This window comes from Macaca thibetana, chromosome 10, assembly GCF_024542745.1.
Source record: "Macaca thibetana thibetana isolate TM-01 chromosome 10, ASM2454274v1, whole genome shotgun sequence".
NCBI classification, from domain to species: domain Eukaryota; kingdom Metazoa; phylum Chordata; class Mammalia; order Primates; family Cercopithecidae; genus Macaca; species Macaca thibetana.
Window position 1 is genome coordinate 49,709,902 of NC_065587.1, and position 19,686 is coordinate 49,729,587.

The 19,686-nt window shown below is 53.5% G+C and overlaps 3 protein-coding genes across 3 annotated transcripts in view; 2 read left to right on the forward strand and 1 right to left on the reverse strand.

Annotated features, from left to right (window-relative positions):
- Positions 1 to 19,686, forward strand: part of PEDS1 (plasmanylethanolamine desaturase 1) — a 293,832-nt gene that overhangs the window by 213,788 nt on the left and 60,358 nt on the right. The window lies entirely within an intron of this gene.
- The window catches only part of UBE2V1 (ubiquitin conjugating enzyme E2 V1), a 167,219-nt gene that overhangs the window by 40,574 nt on the left and 106,959 nt on the right, over positions 1 to 19,686 (forward strand). The gene's annotated exons all lie outside the window — the stretch shown is intronic.
- Positions 12,402 to 14,375, reverse strand: CEBPB (CCAAT enhancer binding protein beta). The gene has a single exon (XM_050807479.1). It carries the CDS (start codon positions 14,035 to 14,037, stop codon positions 13,003 to 13,005), a length of 1,035 nt encoding a protein of 344 aa, XP_050663436.1. The 5' UTR covers positions 14,038 to 14,375; the 3' UTR covers positions 12,402 to 13,002.

A 19,686-nucleotide genomic window follows, 5' to 3' on the forward strand; every position in this document is an offset into this window, starting at 1 on the left:
AAGACCATTAGGGGCTGATGAACATAAAGACATGCCACCTTGGTCTCCTTCAGGGGAGGATCAGCTGCAGGGAGTATGATGAGGTGATGACCTCCAGCCACCAATAGCTGCCCCAGCTGCAGAGAGCCATCTTGGCCCAGCCATCCTTCCCGGGGCAGCCCGAAAGCCAGACAGACCAAGGTCTGGCCATTTGCCCCAACACAGGTCACCCAACAAGCAAGACCCTCTCCAGTGCTCCCAAGACTGCTCAGGGCTCTGCAGGCCTGCATCACTGCTGGCTGACTTCATCTGCCCAGTCCTGCTTGCACCTCCTCCATTTCTCAGGTGTTGACTCCCCACAAACATCTTGCACCCCAAACTCCATTTCAGTATCCACACAACCTACCCTGTGACAGAGGTACAGCCAACAATGCTTATCAGAACAGTGTTTACGGCTGTGGGGACTTAGAGGCAACATCATTGTCCACCACAAGGGCAGTGGTTCCTTAAAATGTGGCAAATACATGCAGAGGAATGTTATGCATCAGCATAAAAAGCAATGAATTATAGGGACACAGAGCAACCTGGAGGCATCTCTAAAGCATATTCTTCTAGGAATATATGCTGCACTCATGTAAAATGTGACCTATTGGATACGATTGTCTGTTGCCGCATTGTGTGAAATAGAAAAAGACTGGAAACAACCTAAATGTCCATCAGAAAGAGACTGATTAAATAATTATGGTACATCCATGTAATGGAATATTATACAACTATTAAAAGGAATGTGGTAGCTCTATGGTACTGATATGAACAAGCTCCAAGATATATTGTTGAGTGAGAAAAGCAAAGCACAGGTCAGTGTAAAAAATGTGCTACAATGTGCATAAATATTGTGTGTTTGTGTGTGTGTGTGTGTTTGGGTGCACTCACATAGACCATTTGAAATAAGGAAAAGCTAAAGTATAATTTAAAAAAAAAAGAAATAAGAAAAAGCTGCTGGAAACTTCAGTAACCTCTGGGAGAGGGACCTGGGAATGTGAGGGCAGGAGTGGGAGGGAGACAGACTTTTCATTGCACATCGATTCACACCTTTTGCATTTTGAACAATGAGCACATATTATGTATTCAAATTGAAATGAAAAATGTATAGAGGCCATGGTGGAGTTGATCTGAGGTCATCCATAAGAAGGGTGGCATAGTGTGGGGCCAGAGACTGAACAGGATGAGAAGGGTGACCAATCATGGAACAAAGGTGGGTGGGGCAGTGACAGCAAACTGGTTACATATAGGGGATGGGTCAAATAAACAAATATATTAAGAATAATGGAAGCCAATTTTCTCACTGATGGAAAAGAGAGTTTCAAATATGGAAAGAGAGAAAATTAGAATAAACTCTGTGATACTGAATGGGAATTGCAGTTATCAGTGTACACACATATTTTTCTAAACAGATGATAGATGATAAATAATAGTTAGATACATACATAACACAGATATAAATATGTGTCTCTATATATACATATATACAGTCCTTAACTCTGTCCACCGAGAGAGTCAGGGAGTACAGACACCCCAGCAGCAATGAGCACTTTGTCCTGAGATTTTGGCTTCTAAATTCCGTTCTCTACTAAAAGGAACCAGGGCTCCTTGGAGAAGTGGCTGATTCCAGAGCTGGGGCAGAAAAAATACCTGATGAGCTTATGGTATCTCACTGTGCCAGAAAGTAAGGAAATGCTCAAAGAATGATGGTGACACAGAAGCTAGTTAAAAGTGGCTCCCAGGAGCCAAATCTGGGACAATTTAAGCATATAAATAAGTTAACGATGATGATGATGATGATATCTCACATCCCACTGAATAAAATAGAAAACTATGAATCTATACTGATAGAAATAAATGAATAATTGAAAGTTTGATGGCATTCAAGATATTTACACAGTTTCAACGTGCCTCCTCTCAAATGCTTATTAACTACAAACAGCAGGGAAAGTAACCCTACAGATGTGAAGTCTGGCAGATATCTCCTCAATCAAGTCATCAAAGAGTGCACCATCAGCGATGGGACAAGGAGAAGAACATAACATCATTTCTTTGATTTTTCTGCCTGAGTTGCAGAACCTGAATCTCACCACAATGAAGCATCAGACAAACCCACAGGGAAAGACATGCTGTAATGCTGTACAACAGCTGCCCTGTATCTTCAAAAGTGTCAAGGTCATGAAGGTCAAGGAAAGACTAAGGAACTGTTCTACCATCAAGGCAACTAAAGAGATGTGGCAACTAAACACAACATGTAGGCCAGGTGTGGTGGCTCATGCCTGTAATCCCAACACTCTGGGAGGCCAAAGTGGGAGAATTGATTGAGTCCAGGAGTTCCAGACCAGCCTGGGCAATATAGTGAAACCCCATATCTACAAAAAATACAAAAATTTGCTGGGTAGGGTGGCATATGTCTGTAGTCCTAGCTACTCAGGAGGCTGAAGTGGGAGGATCGCTTGAGCCCAGGTGGTTGAGGCTGCAGTGAGCTGTGATCATACCACTGCACTCCAGCCTGGGTGACAGAGTTAGACCTTGTCTCAAAATAAAATAAAATTAAAAATAAATACAAAGTATGATCCCAAACTGGGTTTGGGATGCTACCAGGGCAACTGGTGAAACCTAAAGGGTCTTGGTAGACAGTCAGGGTATATCCTGCTAATTTCCTGATTATGATGGTTATATTGTAGCTATCTAGGAAAATGCCCTGGTTTATAGAATCTATGTATCAAACGTTAAGGGGTGATAGGGCAACAGGTCAGCAATTTATTCTCAAATAATTCAAGAGAAAATGTTCTTTGTATTGTATTTATAACTTTTCTACCAATTTGAGATATTTCTCAAACTAAAAAAATTTTTAAATACACAGTAAAAAAGTAAAAAACAGAATGAGAGCTAAGTTTGAATACTAGTAACAGGAATTAAAACACATATTTTTAGATTTCTGATGGCTTAGCAAGCCACTTCTAAGTGAAATATGTGAATATGTTCATCAGAAGACATGTCCCCTCGCTGGGCACGATGACTCACACCTGCAATCCCAGCAGTTTGGGAGGCCAAGACGTGTGGATGACCTGAAGTCAGCAATTCAAGACCAGCCTGGCAAACATGGTGGAAGCCCATCTCTACTAAAATTACAAAAAAATTAGCCAGGCGTGGTGGTGGGCACCTGTAATCCCAGCTACTCGGGAGGCTGAGCATGAACCTGGGAGGCGGAGGTTGCAGTGAGCCAATATTGCACCACTGCACTCCAGCCTGGGTGACAGCACAACTCTGCCTCAAGAAAAAAAAAAAAAAAAAGACTCAAATATTCATCTCAGCTCAATTCTAAAGAGCTCAAAACTGGCAACAACCTGAATGTCCATGAGGGATCGAATGGGTAACTCCATTGTGGTGTGTCCATGTAATGTCATTTTGCTCAGTAATAAAAAGGCATAAATACTGATACACACAATAACTTGAATGAATGTTAGTTACAATACTGAATAAAAGAAGCCAGACATAAACAGTATCTATTGTGTGATTTCATTTCTACAAAAGCATAGAAACAGGCAAAATTAATGCTTGCTGTTAGAAATCAGAATAATGATTACCCTTAGGTGTGGAAGCGGGTGGCTAGAAGGGATACAAAAGGCTTCAGGGGTGCTGGAATGATATCCTCTTGATCTGGACATTGGTGGGTCAACAGCAGCAAGATTCACAGAGCTGTATATCTGTGTTATGTGCACATTGCTGTGTGTGTATATTTCACTAAGAAAGACAGAAAAAAACATGATGCACGGGAAAACAGACCAAAGTGCAATGCAGGCTTTGCAAGGACTGATGACAGTCCTAAGAACTGGAAAGCATAATTAGCTCTGCACCTGACCTGCAAGAATAAAGGCAGGAAAGTGTCCCTGTTGTCCCTCTGTCCCTCACCGCCCCACAAGAGGGGTGAGCTTGATGACTGGTGCCATGTGGCATGAGAGGACTGAGGCCTGGCTGGAGTCAGGTGCACCAGGTTGCCCTGACCCCCACCCCAGTTCTCTCTCCTCCACAGCCTGCTGACTCCCACCCGCCAGCCTCTCTGAGGAGTCTTCCTCCTCCTTGGCCACCCCTGTCCCTGCCAGGGCTCCAGGGCTGGGGCAGGGATCTGATGACAGCTATAAAAATAAAAGTTCACCCAGCCTGGCTCCCTGGCCTCCAGACTCACCTCGCAGAGATCTCAGCTGGGCTGGCCCCAGGAAGGCTGGCAAAGGTGCCTCCCAGCCCTGGCAGGCCAAGGCCTCAGTGGAGCAGGTGGTGGCGGGCAGCGTGGGTCAGAAGGGTTATTCAGGGTGGCATGGGGCATCTGGTCCCAATGCAGTTGCCAGCAGGCTCTGTGAGCTGCAGCAGGGCCTGACCCTCTCTGTTTCCAAACGGAGGAGTCCCTCAGTGGATCACATATGCCGGCTGGGGCTACAAAATGCGGAGCTCATTGAGGTCAGCAGAGAAATTTCTGTCCATTTCAAGGGCTTGGTTTATTTTTTTTATTTTTTTTTTTTTTTTTTTGAGACGGAGTCTCGCTCTGTCACCCAGGCTGGAGTGCTGTGGCCTGATCTCGGCTCACTGCAAGCTCCGCCTCCCGGGTTTACGCCATTCTCCCGCCTCAGCCTCCCGAGTAGCTGGGACTACAGTCGCCCGGCACCTCGCCCGGCTAATTTTTTGTATTTTTTAGTAGAGACGGGGTTTCACCGTGTTAGCCAGGATGGTCTTGATCTCCTGACCTCGTGATCCGCCCGTCTCGGCCTCCCAAAGTGCTGGGATTACAGGCTTGAGCCACCGCGCCCGGCAAGGGCTTGGTTTAAGCCTGAGCTGAGGCACAATGACATTTCAGAGTCACAAGAGAGACACTTGAGGACAGGCAGGATATTTTCATGACAGGAGGTCTTTGTGCATTACTTCTGTAATTAAAATGAATAAAAAGAAATCCTTCCACCACATCTGATGGAAATTATTTTTCCTGAGCAAAGTGTACATTTCTGCACTCATGTACAATAGTGTCTGTAACAAGGAAGCACTGGTCCATCACTAAAAAATGCAGGTCGTGAAACAGCTCACACAAGTTGATTCCGTTCTGGCAAATGTATCAGTTAGAAATAGACTCAGTGGCCAGTAACAGGAAGCCCGAATGACAGAGACCTCAGTAAGCAGAGATTTCTTTTTCTCTCATGTACACAAGCCCAGAGCAAAGCAGGTAAAGACTGGTACGGCTATTCCACCACCATCAAGAACCCCAGTGCCTTTTGTCTTTCAGATTCACCAACCTCAGCATGTGGCTTCCATGCATCAGAGTTTGTCTCATGATTCAGGATGGTCCCTGGAGCTCTGGCCATCACATCTGAGTTCCAGGCAGGAAGTAGAAAGAAGCAGGGGCTGGGGTGTGGCAGAGAAGGAACACAAAAGGGAATGTGCCTCACAGCCGAGTCAATCCCCTTTAAAGAGCTTTCCCAGAAGCCCCACCTACAACTTGTATTTAATCTCACTGGTCATCCCTAGCTGCAAGAGAAGCTGGCAACCGTAGTCTCTTAGTAGGGTACTTGCCCCCACAAAATAGAAGGATCTCATTGGTAAAGAAGAGGGAGGGGAATGAGTATTGGATTGGCCACTTTAGCCACAATGAGGAAAAATACACATGGCATGAAAATTCTGGAAGTTAACAACTCACCCTGCGTGAGTTAACCTGTCAAATCTTTGCAAAACATTATGAGGAATTTTATTATCTTCTTATTACAGATGGGGGAACTGAGGTCCAGCAAGACACATTCACTTGCCTCAAATTACAGAGCTAGAAAATGGTGGACTCGGGCCAGGCACAGTGGCTCACGCCTATAATCCCAGCACTTTGGGAGCCTGAGGCAGGCAGATCACAAGGTCAGTTCGAGACCAGCCTGTACAATATGGTGAAACCTAGTCTCTACTAAAAATGCAAAAATTAGCCGGGCGTGGTGGTGGGCACCTGTAATCCCAGCTACTTGGGAGGTTGAGGCAGGAGAATTGCTTAAACCCAGGAGACGGAGGTTGCAGTGAGCCAAAATCATGCCACTGCACTCCAGCCTGGATGACAGAGCAAGACTTCGTCTCAAGGGGAAAAAAAAAAAAAGAAAATGTTGGATTCAGAACACCAGTATTTTAATTCTAGCATCTAAGCTCCTAACCCAGCAAAATGGTAATGATGATATGAATAATGATGACAGTTAATACCTACTGTGTGTGGCACTGCTTCAAATTTGTTGTGTTATCTCACTTAAGCTTCACAACAAACTTATGAGGCAGGTACTATTAATTATCCCATTTAATAAACAAGAAAACAGAGGCACAGAGAGGTGAAGTAACTTGCCCAAGACCACACAGCAAGTGTTAATGGGTTTATTTCTGAGTAGTGCTCTTTATTTTCTTCTTTTATTGATACTCTGCTGTCTCTGATCCTCCCATCACAATCATGCATTACTTGGGGAATCAAATGAAAAGCAAACACCCCTGCAGAGTCCTGTCTTCTGTCTGTCCCCCGTCCCTCCCCAGTCCCACCCCGAAGACCCCTCCCTCTCCAGCCTTGCCTCTTTCCCCACACGGGTTGGTGCCCTCTTCCCTGCAGTCAGGGCTTCCCAAAGAACTCTCCCTCTCTTGGCTTCTGGCCCTGGCTCCTCGGGCGCCCCTCCTGGTGAGCCCTCCCCTCATTCCTGCCCGATGAACTGCTCCCCGTGGCTCCAGGCCCTGGGTCACAGGCTCCTCGCCTACGAGGTCTCCTGGGCCCAGGCAGGCCTCCCTGTGCCCTTTACCCAGTGCACTTTACCTCATCCCGAAGGCCCAGGGGCCTATTTCATTCCCTCCACAGGCTTGTCAAGGCCTTTCTGGGTGCCACACCTGGCAGGGACACCCACTCTCTCATCCTCAAGGTCACCTCACAGCCCGCCCAGCCTCCAATGCCCTGCATGAAAGATGTGGCCTACCCAGCTCCCCTTCCCCATCCTCCCCTCCCCTGCATGAGGAACCCTTTGCCCCCTCCCCGCCCTATCCTCCCCTTCCCGACTCCACCCCTGCCTGAGGAGCCCTGTGCCCCATCCTCCCCTCCCCCACTCCACCCCTGCCTGAGGAGCCCTGTGCCCCCATCCTCCCCTCCCCCAGTCCACCCCGTATGAGGAGCCCTGTGCCCCCACCCACCCCCCGCCCCGTCCTCTTCTTCCCCACTCCTCCCCTTGCTGCCTCCGCTCCAGCCATGCTGGCTCCAGGCTCTTCTCACGCTTGGAGCTGGGTCCTGCCTCAGGGCCCTTCCATGTGCTGTTCCCCTGGCCTGGTAGGCTCCCTAAGTGTTCCTCCCCAATCACCCTCCTCCACTTCCCCCACTTAATTTTCTTCAGGGCCCTTATCACAGTCTGCAATGAGCTTGCCAATTTGCTAGCCGCACATTGTCTCCTCCACCAGAATGACAGCTCTGGTGGTCAGGGACCGTCTTGGGCTCACAGTGGGCGCTCGCTCGACACTGGCTGATACACCTGTACTCCGTGCCCACAGGTGAGGAAGCCCAGGTTCAGCAAGGCTAAGTGCCTCACCCAAGTTCACTCTGCAAGCAAAGGACAAGGCCCAGAGCTTTTTTGCTCAAGCATCCTGCCCCTCAGAGGTGTCTGATTGTGTTCTGTCCGTGTCTCTTCCCCAGAGCAACCAACCAGACAGAAAAGTGGCTGAGCTTGGGGCTCAGGCAGGCCTGGATTCAAATCCCAACCTTGCTGCTCTTGGGACAGGAATGATCCCCTCTCGGAGCCTCTGGTCTCCTCTCTGTAAAATGGAACTCTTTCCTGTCTCGGAAGACACCTGGGACGGGCTCACACCACCAGCCCAGTAAGCCCCTGGCTTCCCCAGCCCACTCCCCAGCCTCTCCTGGGTCTGCCCAGCCCAGGCCTCCCTCACTACCCTGCCCCGGCCAATGCACAGTCAAAAATCCTGCAAGGAGCGGGGACTGCTGGGACAGCATCACAGGCCACGCAGGAGATTGGCCAAGCTGAGAAAGAACGCGAGTGGGGGTGGAAGGGCAGGACAGGAAAACAGCAAAGGAGAGGCTCAGGGCCATGGGGGAAAACAGGCAGAGAAGGTCTCTCAGGTTCAAATGCAAGGCGAGAAATCAAACCTCACATTGGCCACTCACCAGGTCTGGGGTTGGTGACTTCACCTTTCTCTGCCTCATTTTCCCCATCTGGGGAAGGGGAGTAATAAGTAGTACCCACGGCTGGGTGTGGTAGCTCAGGCCTGTAATCCCAGCATTTTGGGAGACTGAGGTGGGCAGATCACTTGAGGTCAGGAGTTCAAGATCAGCCTGGCCAACATGGTGAAACACCATCTTTATGAAAAATACAAAAATTAGCCGGGCATGGTGGAGCAAGCCTGTAATGCCAGCTACTTGGGAGGCTGAAGCAGGAGAAGTGCTTGCATCCAGGAGGCGGAGCTTGCAGTGAGCCGGGATCACGCCACTGCACTACAGCGTGGGTGACAAAGTAAGACTCTTCTCAAAAAAAAAGAAAAAAAAAATGTAGCACCCACATGGGTGTTGGGATTTTAAGAATAATGCATGCAGGACAGCAGCTGGTGCGAAGTGAGCTGCCAATAAACTGCAGCCCACTGTACTCTTGACTCCCCGGGCTCAGGGATCTCTGCTCAGGTGCCACTTCCTAGGAGGAGCCTTGCAGGCCCTCTCCCACTCACCTCTGCCCCACTTTCCTTCCTGGAGAGCCCTTGACTCCACCTGCCATTATCTTGTTCCAGTCACTGGGTACTTAGCATCTGTGTCTCCCTGAAAATAATCACCTCCATCTTGGCCACCACATGTCCCCAACACCCAGTAAGTGGCCTAGCACACAGCAGGTGCTCAATAAATGTTTGTCAAATAAATGAAAAATATAACTGGGCAAAAAAAAACGGCTGAGAAACTAGGACAAAACAGTTTCAGAGACGTCTGGACAAAACTTGGAAGGCAGGGGGATATTCTTTTTTTTTTTTTTTTTTTTTTTTTGAGACAGAGGCACACTCTGGAACCCAGGCTGGAGTGCAGTGGTGCGATCTTGGTTCACTGCAACCTCCACCTCCGTGATTCAAGTGATTCTCATGTCTCAGCCTCCCGAGTAGCTGGGACTACAGGCACCCACCACACTAGGCTAATTTTTATTTTTATTTTTTTAGCAGAGACAGGGTTTCACCATTTTGACCAGGCTGGTCTCAAACTCCTGACCTCAAATGATCTGCCCTCCTCAGCTTCCCAAAGTGTTGGAATTACAGGCGTGAGCCACCGCGCCTGGCCTGCAGGGGAATAGTCTTCAGGTGTTCAGAAGGAGCAGTTCCCCTTCTCACTCCTACCCCAGCTTCTGCCATTCTTAGCTGTGCAACCTTAGACAGGTCAGTTCACTTCTCTAAGCTGGTTTGCTCGGCAGGAAAATGTTGGTAACAAAAGCTGCAGCCTCCAAAAAGCTGTTGAGTTGATTAAAACAAGGAGCACAGTGTCAGCGCCAGCCGGCACCCAGCACTGTCTCCAGCGTGCATTTCTGACATCCACTTGTCTCCTCGCTAAAATCACCAGGCCATGGGACAATTGCATAAGATTATGAAGTATGAATGTGTCTTGTTTTGTGAACTCTCTTGTCCTGAGCAAACATTAGTTGGGGTTCCAGGCTCCCACCTCCCAGCTGGCCTCAGAGGTCAAACACACTAAATGGGTCTGTGGTTAGTTAACATGACTGGCTTTCTCCCACATATCTAAGGATCCAGCAACTTCATCTGTGCCAAGGGCTTGGAGTGGTGCTTTGCACATCTAAGCACTTGTCTCGCACCCACTATTATCATGATTCCTCGAGGCTCATCCCTGGCCTCCTGGGATCCCCTCACCCAATCCCACCCACTCCTGTTTCTGGATGTCTGAATGGACTGGTTCCTCCCTGCAAGCCCTCCACCCTCGCAGTTTGGTGAACCATGGGGCGGGTGTCACCCCAACTATGACATCTCCCCAAGTCCTTTGGGCACAGCTCCATCCACAGTGCTCCCACACCAGGCCACCGTCAAAGCCCTCAACCTGTAAACTCCTTTTCCCAGCCCTCTTTAGAGGCAGCCTGAGAGGCTCAGGTTCAAATTTACTTTCTGTTGCTTCCAAACTGTGAAACTGATGTTTGCAGTTCTGGGGCTTGGAGTGCCTGAACTTGAGGCCAGGCAAGGAGCCCTCCAAGAAGGGCCTGGGATTTGAAACAGAAACCGGGATTACAAGCCAGGCTCCCAGCCCCAGACTTTCCCCACAGACCTGGGAGTCGGATGGTTTTGTAACCTGCTCCACCCAGCCCACCTTGAGCACAAACCTCACTTCTGTGGACCTCAATGTGCGCTTTTAGAAATGGGTGTAGTACCCTCTGTGGGGCGCTTATGTGGATGAGAGCAAGATGTGAGTGTGTGAAAAACGGACTCGACGCTGGTTCCAGGACAGCGCTGGGGAAACAGAAGCTGTGGGGCAGACGGCGACAGATGGGGGGCACCGTCTGGCCAGGCTGCTTCCCTCTCACCTCATTTGGGTGAGCAGTGGCCACCAGCCAACTCTCGGTGACAAAGGAGGGAGCAGGGATTTGAGATTTGTTCCTAAATTTCAACCCTCCCCACCGCCCATCTTCCCTAGGTTCAGCCCCCCAGCCTCTGTCTCCAGCAAGTAAATCCTCGAGGTCGAGCCCACGTTGCTGTTGCTGCTACTGACAGAAACCATCAAGACCAGTGGGGCTTAGGACTGGACTGACTTCAAGGCTTCGAAGGCATGCCTGGCCAGTCGTCCAGTTGCCCAGGGCTGGGAGGAGATGTGGTCAGGGCCATACTGCAGGTTTCAGGTTGAAGTGAGGTTATCTGTGTCCAGCAAGCTGCATAGCCCTCAAGCCACCATCAGGAGACACTGGCGTTAGGGAGGTGGAGCTTGTAGGAATCCTCGGCTCTGACGGTGGGGGATGAGTGTCGCTATCTGCTCCCTACACCCCAGGCTCCCACAGGGAAAGCACAACCAGGCCCCCAAAAGGAAAAGGAGGGGCAAAGCATTTCCCATTCCTCAACCACGGTATCAGCAGCTGCTCCTGAGATCCCAGATAGCCCCGGGTCCTTGGCAAGCCAGTCTACGACGCCTGCTGCCCCTAAATTCCTCAGGGCAGGGCAACCCCCAACCAGTGTCTTGCCCATAGGGATCAGACAGCCCAAAGCTGCTCCCCATCTCTAAAAACAGGCGTCACCACAGTCCCCACCTTCCCAAAGGTTGTTGTGAGGTCTAAATGGGATGGGGCAGGTCCAGTGTTTACCAGATGCCGGCCCCTGGCAAGTACTGGCCACACTGGCGCTGCACTGGAGACTGGGGAGCCAAATGCCAGCAGCTTCCCAGTGAAAATAATAACAAGAGCAAGCGCTTATATAACACCTCTTGCGTGCCAGGCACTGTGGGCCGCTGTACATGGATCCACTCACATCCATCTACATCCTCAACTCTCAGGAATGCCATCCAGGGCTGGATAGGAGTAGGGGGTGCAGTGAGAAGCTGGAAGGGGCAAAGGGATCAGGGGGCGAGGAAGAGGAGCCTGTCCCAGGGAATCAGGGCTAGCAGCCCCAAGTTTGTGCCTGGGCTCAGCCACCTTGAGCGGGCAGGTGAGGTGGGCTCAGTATCCACGTCTGGGCAAAGAGGGCAAGTGATGAGCCTCCCATCCCCAGGAAAGGGAATCAAAGTGTGGGAACCCCTCCCCCACCTCCCTCCACCTGGCCTGGCCTCTCCCCTCCTGCTGGCCAGGGATACACAAACAGATTCGCCCACGCACCCAGGATCCCCTCTTTAAAATGCACATGTATACACAAACTGTGTTTAAACAACCCACCCAACTACACTTACTAAAAGCATCTGCCCTGACTCGGGCTCAGCAGGACCAAGACCTGAACCCCTCCTCCTACAGTCACAGGCCTGCCTATCTAGTCCCCAAACACAGGGCAGGGGTCACAGACCTCCCAGCCCTTCCAAACCCAAGCCTGACACTCGGGACCAGTCAGAGGTCCCGGAATCTCTTCTCAAGCAGGGTTCCCAGCCACCGGTCCCGGCGCCCAGGAGCTCTGAGTTAGCCTGAAAGCCTGACCCATTACTCTTCTCCCCTTTCCCCCAGGGCTGGAACCCCATCTCCAAGCAGACCCTGTGGGTGGGGGGAGGGTGTAGCAGAGGAGGCAGAAAAACCAGCTGCAACACCCCCACCAACCACCAAAACCTCCAAAAATAACAGCAGCCCCCCACACACAACCCACTACACACCAGAAACGCAAAAACAAAATCCTACAAATCCAAAATAAAGCAAAAAAAAACAAAAGCCAATTACTGCCCCCAAAAGGCTTTGTAACCATTCTCAAAAAAAAGTTTATTAAAAGTGTTCTTACTTAATGCTTGAAACGGAAGATTCCCAAAATATACAGACGCCTCTTTTCTCATAGAAATAGATTATTTTTTATAATACAAAAAAAAAGACCAAAAAACAAAACAAAACAAAACATCAACAGCAACAAGCCCGTAGGAACATCTTTAAGCGATTACTCAGGGCCCGGCTGACAGTTACACGTGGGTTGCGTCAGTCCCGTGTACACACGCGTTCAGCCATGTTTAAACCGATTGCATCAACTTCGAAACCGGCCCGCCCGCCGGCGCCTGGAGAGGGGCAGAGGGAGAGGCAGAGAGTTTATCATTCATCTGTACACATAGACGTTTCTTCTTTAAATAACACCACGGGCGGGCGCCCCATCTGCATGTGCGGTTGGTTTGGACAAAAATATAGATATATATATATAATAAAATATTAAAATTACCGACGGGCTCCCCGCGCTGCCAAGTGCCCCAGTGCCAAAGTTTTGCCGGCGCCGCCGGGGGCGGAGGCGGGGGCGCGGGCGCGGGCGCTCCCCGGAGTCTCGGCCCCGGCCGGCAGGGGGACGCGCGCGGGGGCCGCGCTAGCAGTGGCCGGAGGAGGCGAGCAGGGGCTCGGGCAGCTGCTTGAACAAGTTCCGCAGGGTGCTGAGCTCGCGCGACAGCTGCTCCACCTTCTTCTGCAGCCGCTCGTTCTCGGCCGTGAGCTCCAGGACCTTGTGCTGCGTCTCCAGGTTGCGCATCTTGGCCTTGTCGCGGCTCTTGCGCACGGCGATGTTGTTGCGCTCGCGCCGGATCTTGTACTCGTCGCTGTGCTTGTCCACTGTCTTCTTGGCCTTGCTCTTGACCTGCGAGGGCGGCGGCGCGGCCCCCGCGTAGCAGGCGGCCGGGGGCGCCTTGGCGTCGGCGGGGCTCGGCGTGCCGGGCGGGCTGGACGACGAGGACGTGGAGAGGCTCCCGCTGCTGCCGCTCGGCACCGCCTGGTAGCCGAGGTAAGCGCGCAGCGCGTACGGGAAGCCCGCCGCCATGCCTGCGCCGCCGCCCGGCGCCCCGGCCTCCTCCTTCCGCTTGCAGTCCGCGGGCTCGAAGCCCGGCTCCGCCTTGAGCTCGGCGGGCGGCGGCGGCGGCGGGGGTGGCGGGTGCAGGGGCGCGAAGCAGCCGGGGTGCAGCGCGCCCTTGGCGGCCCCCAGGCGCCCCAGGCTCACGTAGCCGTACTCGGCCGGCTTCTTGCAGTTCTTGCCCCCGTAGTCGTCGGAGAAGAGGTCGGAGAGGAAGTCGTGGTGCTGCCCGGAGGAGGCGGGCGCGGGGGCGGGCGCGGGCGGAGCCGCCTCGAAGGTGTCCGTGGCCGTGGCGGGCGCCGGGGCCTGCGGCGCGCCCAGCGGCTCCAGGTACGGGCTGAAGTCGATGGCGCGCTCGTGGTCGCCGATGCTGCCCAGCTCGCCGGCTGGGGGGCGCGGCCCGGGTCTGGCCGCGGGGGGCGCCGCGGGGGCCGCCTTGCCGCCGTACGCAGCAGCCAAGCAGTCCGCCTCGTAGTAGAAGTTGGCCACTTCCATGGATTTAAAGGCAGGCGGCGGCGGCAGGGGGAGACATGCTGGGTCCCAGGCCACCAGGCGTTGCATGAACGCGGGTGCCCGGGGAGGGGGCCTGGGGCTGCCCGCTCCGGCCGGCCCGCAGGTGGCGCGGCCTCCCTGCTCTGAGCTGTCGCCGCTGCGTCGCTGCTGCTGCCGCCGCTGCCGGGGTGGCCGCTATTAGTGCGGGGGCTGGTGGCTGAACCCTCGGGTGGGTCCCCTTCCCAGTCCCGTGCGCGGCTCTGACTCGCTAAAGTTTCTCCTGAGCCCGGTTATTTATAAGGGCGGCCCGTAGCAACCGCTGCGTCACACCGGCCCCTCCCGCCGCGCCGCCGGGACGCGAAGGACACGGCCGCGGCCGCCCGAGACCCCCAGGAGGACGGCGGCAGGGCGCAGCGGAGGGACCGGGCACCCGGAGCGCGTTTTCGGGGGGGTCCCCGGGCCGCAGGGGGCGGCCTCACGCCCCCTGCCCACCCCCGCCCGGCCGCCCCGGGATTGGGAGCGAGAGGGGGCGGTGCGACCCCGCCCCCAGACCGCCCCTCTGGGCTGGAGGCTGTCCTGGAAGGCGGGGGAATCGGAGGAGGGGGCGACCTGATCGCCTTCCCCCGGAGATGCGGCCCCGGCCCGCCCCCTGCTGGAGGAGGCGGAGGTTTCAGGAGGACCGAGCAGAGCCCCGACGGCGGACCAGGGGCCGCTCCCCGGGCGGAACCCTGGAGACCCCAGCCCGAAACTCTAGCTCCAGGAGAAGCGACCCATCTCCGTAGCCCTTCCCCCTAAACTCCCACCTCTTCCCCAGGTCCCCGGCTCTAGAAAGGAGTAGACTCCACGCCTGTGACGATTCCCCTCTTAAGCCACCGCCAATATGAGGACCCCGGGGGTCGGGGGGACGGAGCAGGATCGCGCTGCGCTGGGGGCTGGACCCTGGTCCACGGTGCCCCGCCCCTAGCCCCGCCCACCGCACCTGCCGCCTGCTTGCGGCTTGTACACACCCGGGTCTTCTCTTGCCCCGCGCCGCGCCATCCGACCTGGGCCCTGGGATGGTGCAGGGGCGGAGGGGTGCTGGGCCCTGCCACACTGTGTGACCTTGGATGAGTCACTTCTCCCAGCTGCAGTCCATGAAGGGTGTCGCTACTGTCAGCGGTGGTGGCATTGCTCCCACCAGACTCCCAAACCTAAGGCTTACGTTGTGGGCTGCACATCAGAGAGAAAGGGACCCCCATGGATTGTGCCAGTGGAGGCCCAGAGGGAGCATGGCATGGCATACCAAGGTCACATGGCCGCACGTCCCCCATTCATCCCAAACGAAATGCCCTCATCTGGGCCCTAAGACCTATTGCCAGCCCCAGAGGCCAAAAAGCTTCTGTTTCTGAAGCTGCTGGGGAGGGGCTTAAGCCAGGCCTCACGGGAGGGGGGTGGCATGCAGGAAACAGAGAAGGAAAGAGAAAGAGAAGTTTTTACCAAGTCCCTGCCCTGTGCTCAGGGTGGGCCTGGACCCCGAGGTTCTTTTTCACCCCACCAGGAAGATGCTTTTGCTGCTGCCGTTTCACAGACGGGAAAGTGACAACGGCCTGCCTGGACTTGAACACAGACCCAAGGCCCTCTAACTACCGGCCCGCCTCTGCTCCCTAGGCTCAGGTTAGAGGGCCCTTTGCTTTGCCCTTCCGGACCCATTCCTAGGCCATTGGGGCAGCTCCCTGGGCCCACCTCTCTGCCACTCCTAGCCCAGGCCGCCCCGGCAGGAGCTCTCAGCCTGCCCGGGGCTGACCCCTGGCCCACTGACCCCAGCCCTGGCCTCAGTGGGCAGGCAGACATTGCTCAACCTTTGGTGTTATCTGCTGAGCTGGGGTGACCTCTGCCCCCAAAGGCTGGACAGATGACATCTCTGGGCACCCTTGGTGGGTAGGAGGCAGGGAGGGAGGGGATAAAACACTGGCCCAGCCCGCTGGCTTTCTGGGCCTTCCCAGCAGCCTCTGGGCTGGGGAGGGATCAAGGCCCAGAGGGGTGCGGCAGCTTCCCCAGGGCCACCCAGCCAGGCCTTCCTCACTGCAAAATGGGACACTCAGGGCTGAGCTAGAGGCCACAGCTTCTGAGAGGCCCTCCCTGTCCTACCTGCTAGTGAATTTCCTTCCCTATCGCCAGCCACCATTATCCTAGCTGTCTACCTCAGTCTCCCTCTAGGCTGCCACTTAGGGAGGGCTGGCCCACGAGGGACTCCTGAGCACAGCACGCTCAACATTTACCAGTGAATGAATGCATTTGCTGTTCCCTCTGCAACAAGAACACTGTCCCCCCCACCTCTGCCCAAGGCAGCTCCTAGGTCTCAGCCCAAAAGCTGTCTCCTCCAGGAAGCCCTCCCTGACCTCCGCATGGGAAATCCAGGCGCTCAGTCACTCCTCTCACACCCCTGCTTCATTTCTGTCACCGTTCTCATTGTAATCACAATTACCTTGCCTGCCTGTCTTGCTGTCTGTCCCCACAGCCTTCACTATTGTGTCCCTGGTGCCTAGAACAGAGCCTGGTACACAGAAGGTGCTCAATGAATGGTGAGTGAATAAATGGAGGAGGCTGAGAAGAAGGAGAGGTTCCTCATTAGCTGGACTGGTGACCTTAGGCAAAATGGCTCCCCTCTCTGAGCCACGGCACTCGCCCATGGCCCCCTTCTGGATTCTGAAGAGATGCAGGGAGATTTGGGGGACTGAAGCTAATTGGAGGGTTTGCTGTTTGTCCTCAGGCCAACCTTCCACCTCCCTGAACGACATTCCAAGCTCTTTGCATGTATTAACTCATTTAATCCTACTGATAATTTGTGGAAGGCAGGTCTTTTTTTCTTCTTTTTTCATATTTTTCAATGTTTTGTAGAGATGGATATCTCACTGTGTTGCTCAGGCTTTTCTCGTACGCCTGGCCTCAAGTGGCCCTCTTGCCTCAGCCTCCCAAAGTGCTGAGATTACAGGCATGAGCCACTGCACCTGGCCAAAGTCTTATAATTATCTCCACTTTACACATGAGGAAACTGAGGCCCAAAAGAGCTAAGTGCATCTGCTCCAGGTCACATGAAAGGACGAGAAGGAATAACATCTTTCCAGCCAGACTTACCCCCTTGGGTTTGGCATAACAGGCCTGGCAATGTGAGTGCCATCTTCTGGATAGAAGAACTGAGGCCCAGAGAAGGGTAGACCTGGGGTCACACAGTGCGCTAAGGTGTTACTCGGACCTTGCAGGCCAGCCCCCAAAGACTCAGCCCCAGCGGGGTCTAGGCCCTCTGGCCTCTGGGGTGGAACATGCTTGCCACCCTTCCCCGCCCTCCACCCCCTGCCGGGGATGACCCATCCCTTCTCAGAGCAGGTCCCACCCCGGTGCCAAGCCAGGTGTCCTGCAGGGAAGCTGCAAGCTAGGGTGACGTAAGCCCTTGTTTTTACAAGGCTCTTGCTCAACAGGCCATGCCTGCTGCTCCCCCACCCCCACCCCAGTACTTTTCAGCCTTTCCCCAAGGAGCGGGGATGGTGGGGGCTTGAACAACCACGGCCCAGAGGCCCAGAGCATGCGAGTGGCTGTGTGGGTCCAGGAAACCAGGATCCCCCTGGCGCCACCTCTCCCAGTCACCTGCCCTCAGAACCTAGAGCTGGAAAGGGTCTCAAACTGGCAGCCAGTGGCCAAATCGAGACCACAGATGTGTTCAGTTTGACCCCACAGTGTTTTGCTTGATGTATGTATGTTTAAGTGAATTTATTGCCAACATTTAAAAATCAGGAGATTTCACATCAAAATTCAAATTTCCAGCTCCTCTTTTAAAACCTGAAGCTGTGGGCTGGGCCCACGTGGCCACATGGTGGTGGGCAGAAGCCAGGCGGGGGCGGGGAGGGAACAGGCACTTTCCTACCTGGGACACACGTCCTCCTCTGCCCCCAAACTGCTTTCACAATTCCTCCTCCCCATCTCTGCAGCTTTTCCCTATCCCATTTTCAAGAGGAGAAAACTGAGGCGACTCGCCAAGGGGAGACCCACGTGGCTGCTTGGACAGCGAGTGTTCTGCGAAGGGGCTTAGAACTAGCAGGCGGGAAAATACGGCAGAAAGGGGAACCATCAGAACATGAATGGGGGACGTCTCTAGTGGGTATGGGGCAGGGGGATGGCAGGGGTTGGCCTTTCATCCTGCCCTGTGCCTTCCATGCTGTGGCTCTCCGGCCGTGTCTGATGTCCCCTCTGGGCCTCATTCCCTGATATATAAAATGGGGTGACAATCTTCTATCTGGGATTCTGGGCCTGCTGTTCCCCCTAGCTGCTGGCCTTCCCCAACACATCACAGTGAATCAGATGTCCCTTTCACCTCACAAAGCAGGCAAATGGGGCAACTGCGGCCCAAAGAGGTTAGTACTTCCTACTTCCCCCTCCAAATGCCCCTTGTACCCTTGTGAATGGGTACAAGAGCCAGACTTAAAAGTCAGATTCCCTGATTCCAATGTTTGAGATTTTCCCCATCATGCCTCCTCTCGGAGGCCTCGATTCCCCCATCTGCCAAATGGGGCTGGCAGAGATAGATCCTCGAGGGCTGCCAGGCTCCGAGGTGCTGGGATCCAGGATTTTGGAGATGGGAGGTGCTCAGGCCTGGTAGTGAAACTTGCCTGAGTATATACTGCCCCCAGGTGGTAGGTTCTTGGGGCTGCAGGAGCCATTCACATGCGTGAAGACCCGCTGGGCGCCCTTATTCTGGGATCAGGGGAGGCCAGTGCCATGGATGTGACAGATGCACACAGGGCATCAGCAGGCTGCCGAGAGGAACCAGAGTGTCCCACGAACAGAAAATAGTGCTCAACCTTCATGTAGTCTTTCATCAGATGTTCCTTGGCACATCATGTAATTCCGGCCCTAAGGACACATTCATGGACAAGACAAGCAATTTCTGTTCTCATGGAGCTGAAATTGTCCTGGGGGAAGACAAGCACTAAACAAGATCAATGATTAAAGTATAGATTGTGTTCAATTCTGGTCAGTCAGCACTACGGAGGAAAATACAGCAGGGGAGCAGAGCAGGAGTTCTCGAAAATTTGATTGTTCGTTTTCCGGGTTTTTTTGTTTGTTTGTTGAGACAGGGCCTCAGTGCTGGAGTGCGGTGGCACGATGTCTGCCCACTGTAACCTCTGCTTCCTGGGCTCAAGTGATCCTCCCCCCTCAACCTCCCAAGTAGCTGGGACCACAGGGACATGCCACCATGCCCAGCAGATTTTTTTTTTAATGTTTTGTAGAGATCAGGTCTCATTATATTGCCCAAGCTAGGGGAGTTCATTTTAACTTTATGTTAGAGTAGTCAGGGAAGGCCTCACTGAGGTGACATTTAAGCAAAAACCTGAATGTGGTGAAGCAGGTATCTGCGGGGACCTCAGACCACACAGAGGGAACAGCAAGTGCAAAGGCCCTGAGGTAGGAGCACGTAGTTGCGGTGATGACAGAGTAGCAGGAATTTGTGTCATAGAAATAGTGGGGGTCAGCCAGGCATGGCGGCTCATGCCTGTAATCCTAGCACTTTGGGAGGCTGAGGTGGCTGGATTACTTGAGGTCAGGAGTTTGAGACCAGCCTGGCCAACATGGTGAAACCCCATCTCTACTAAAAATTTAAAAAAAAAAAAAAATGGCCAGGCATGGTGGCGCGCATCTGTAATCCCAGCTACTCAGGAGGCTGAAGCATGAGAATCACTTGAACCT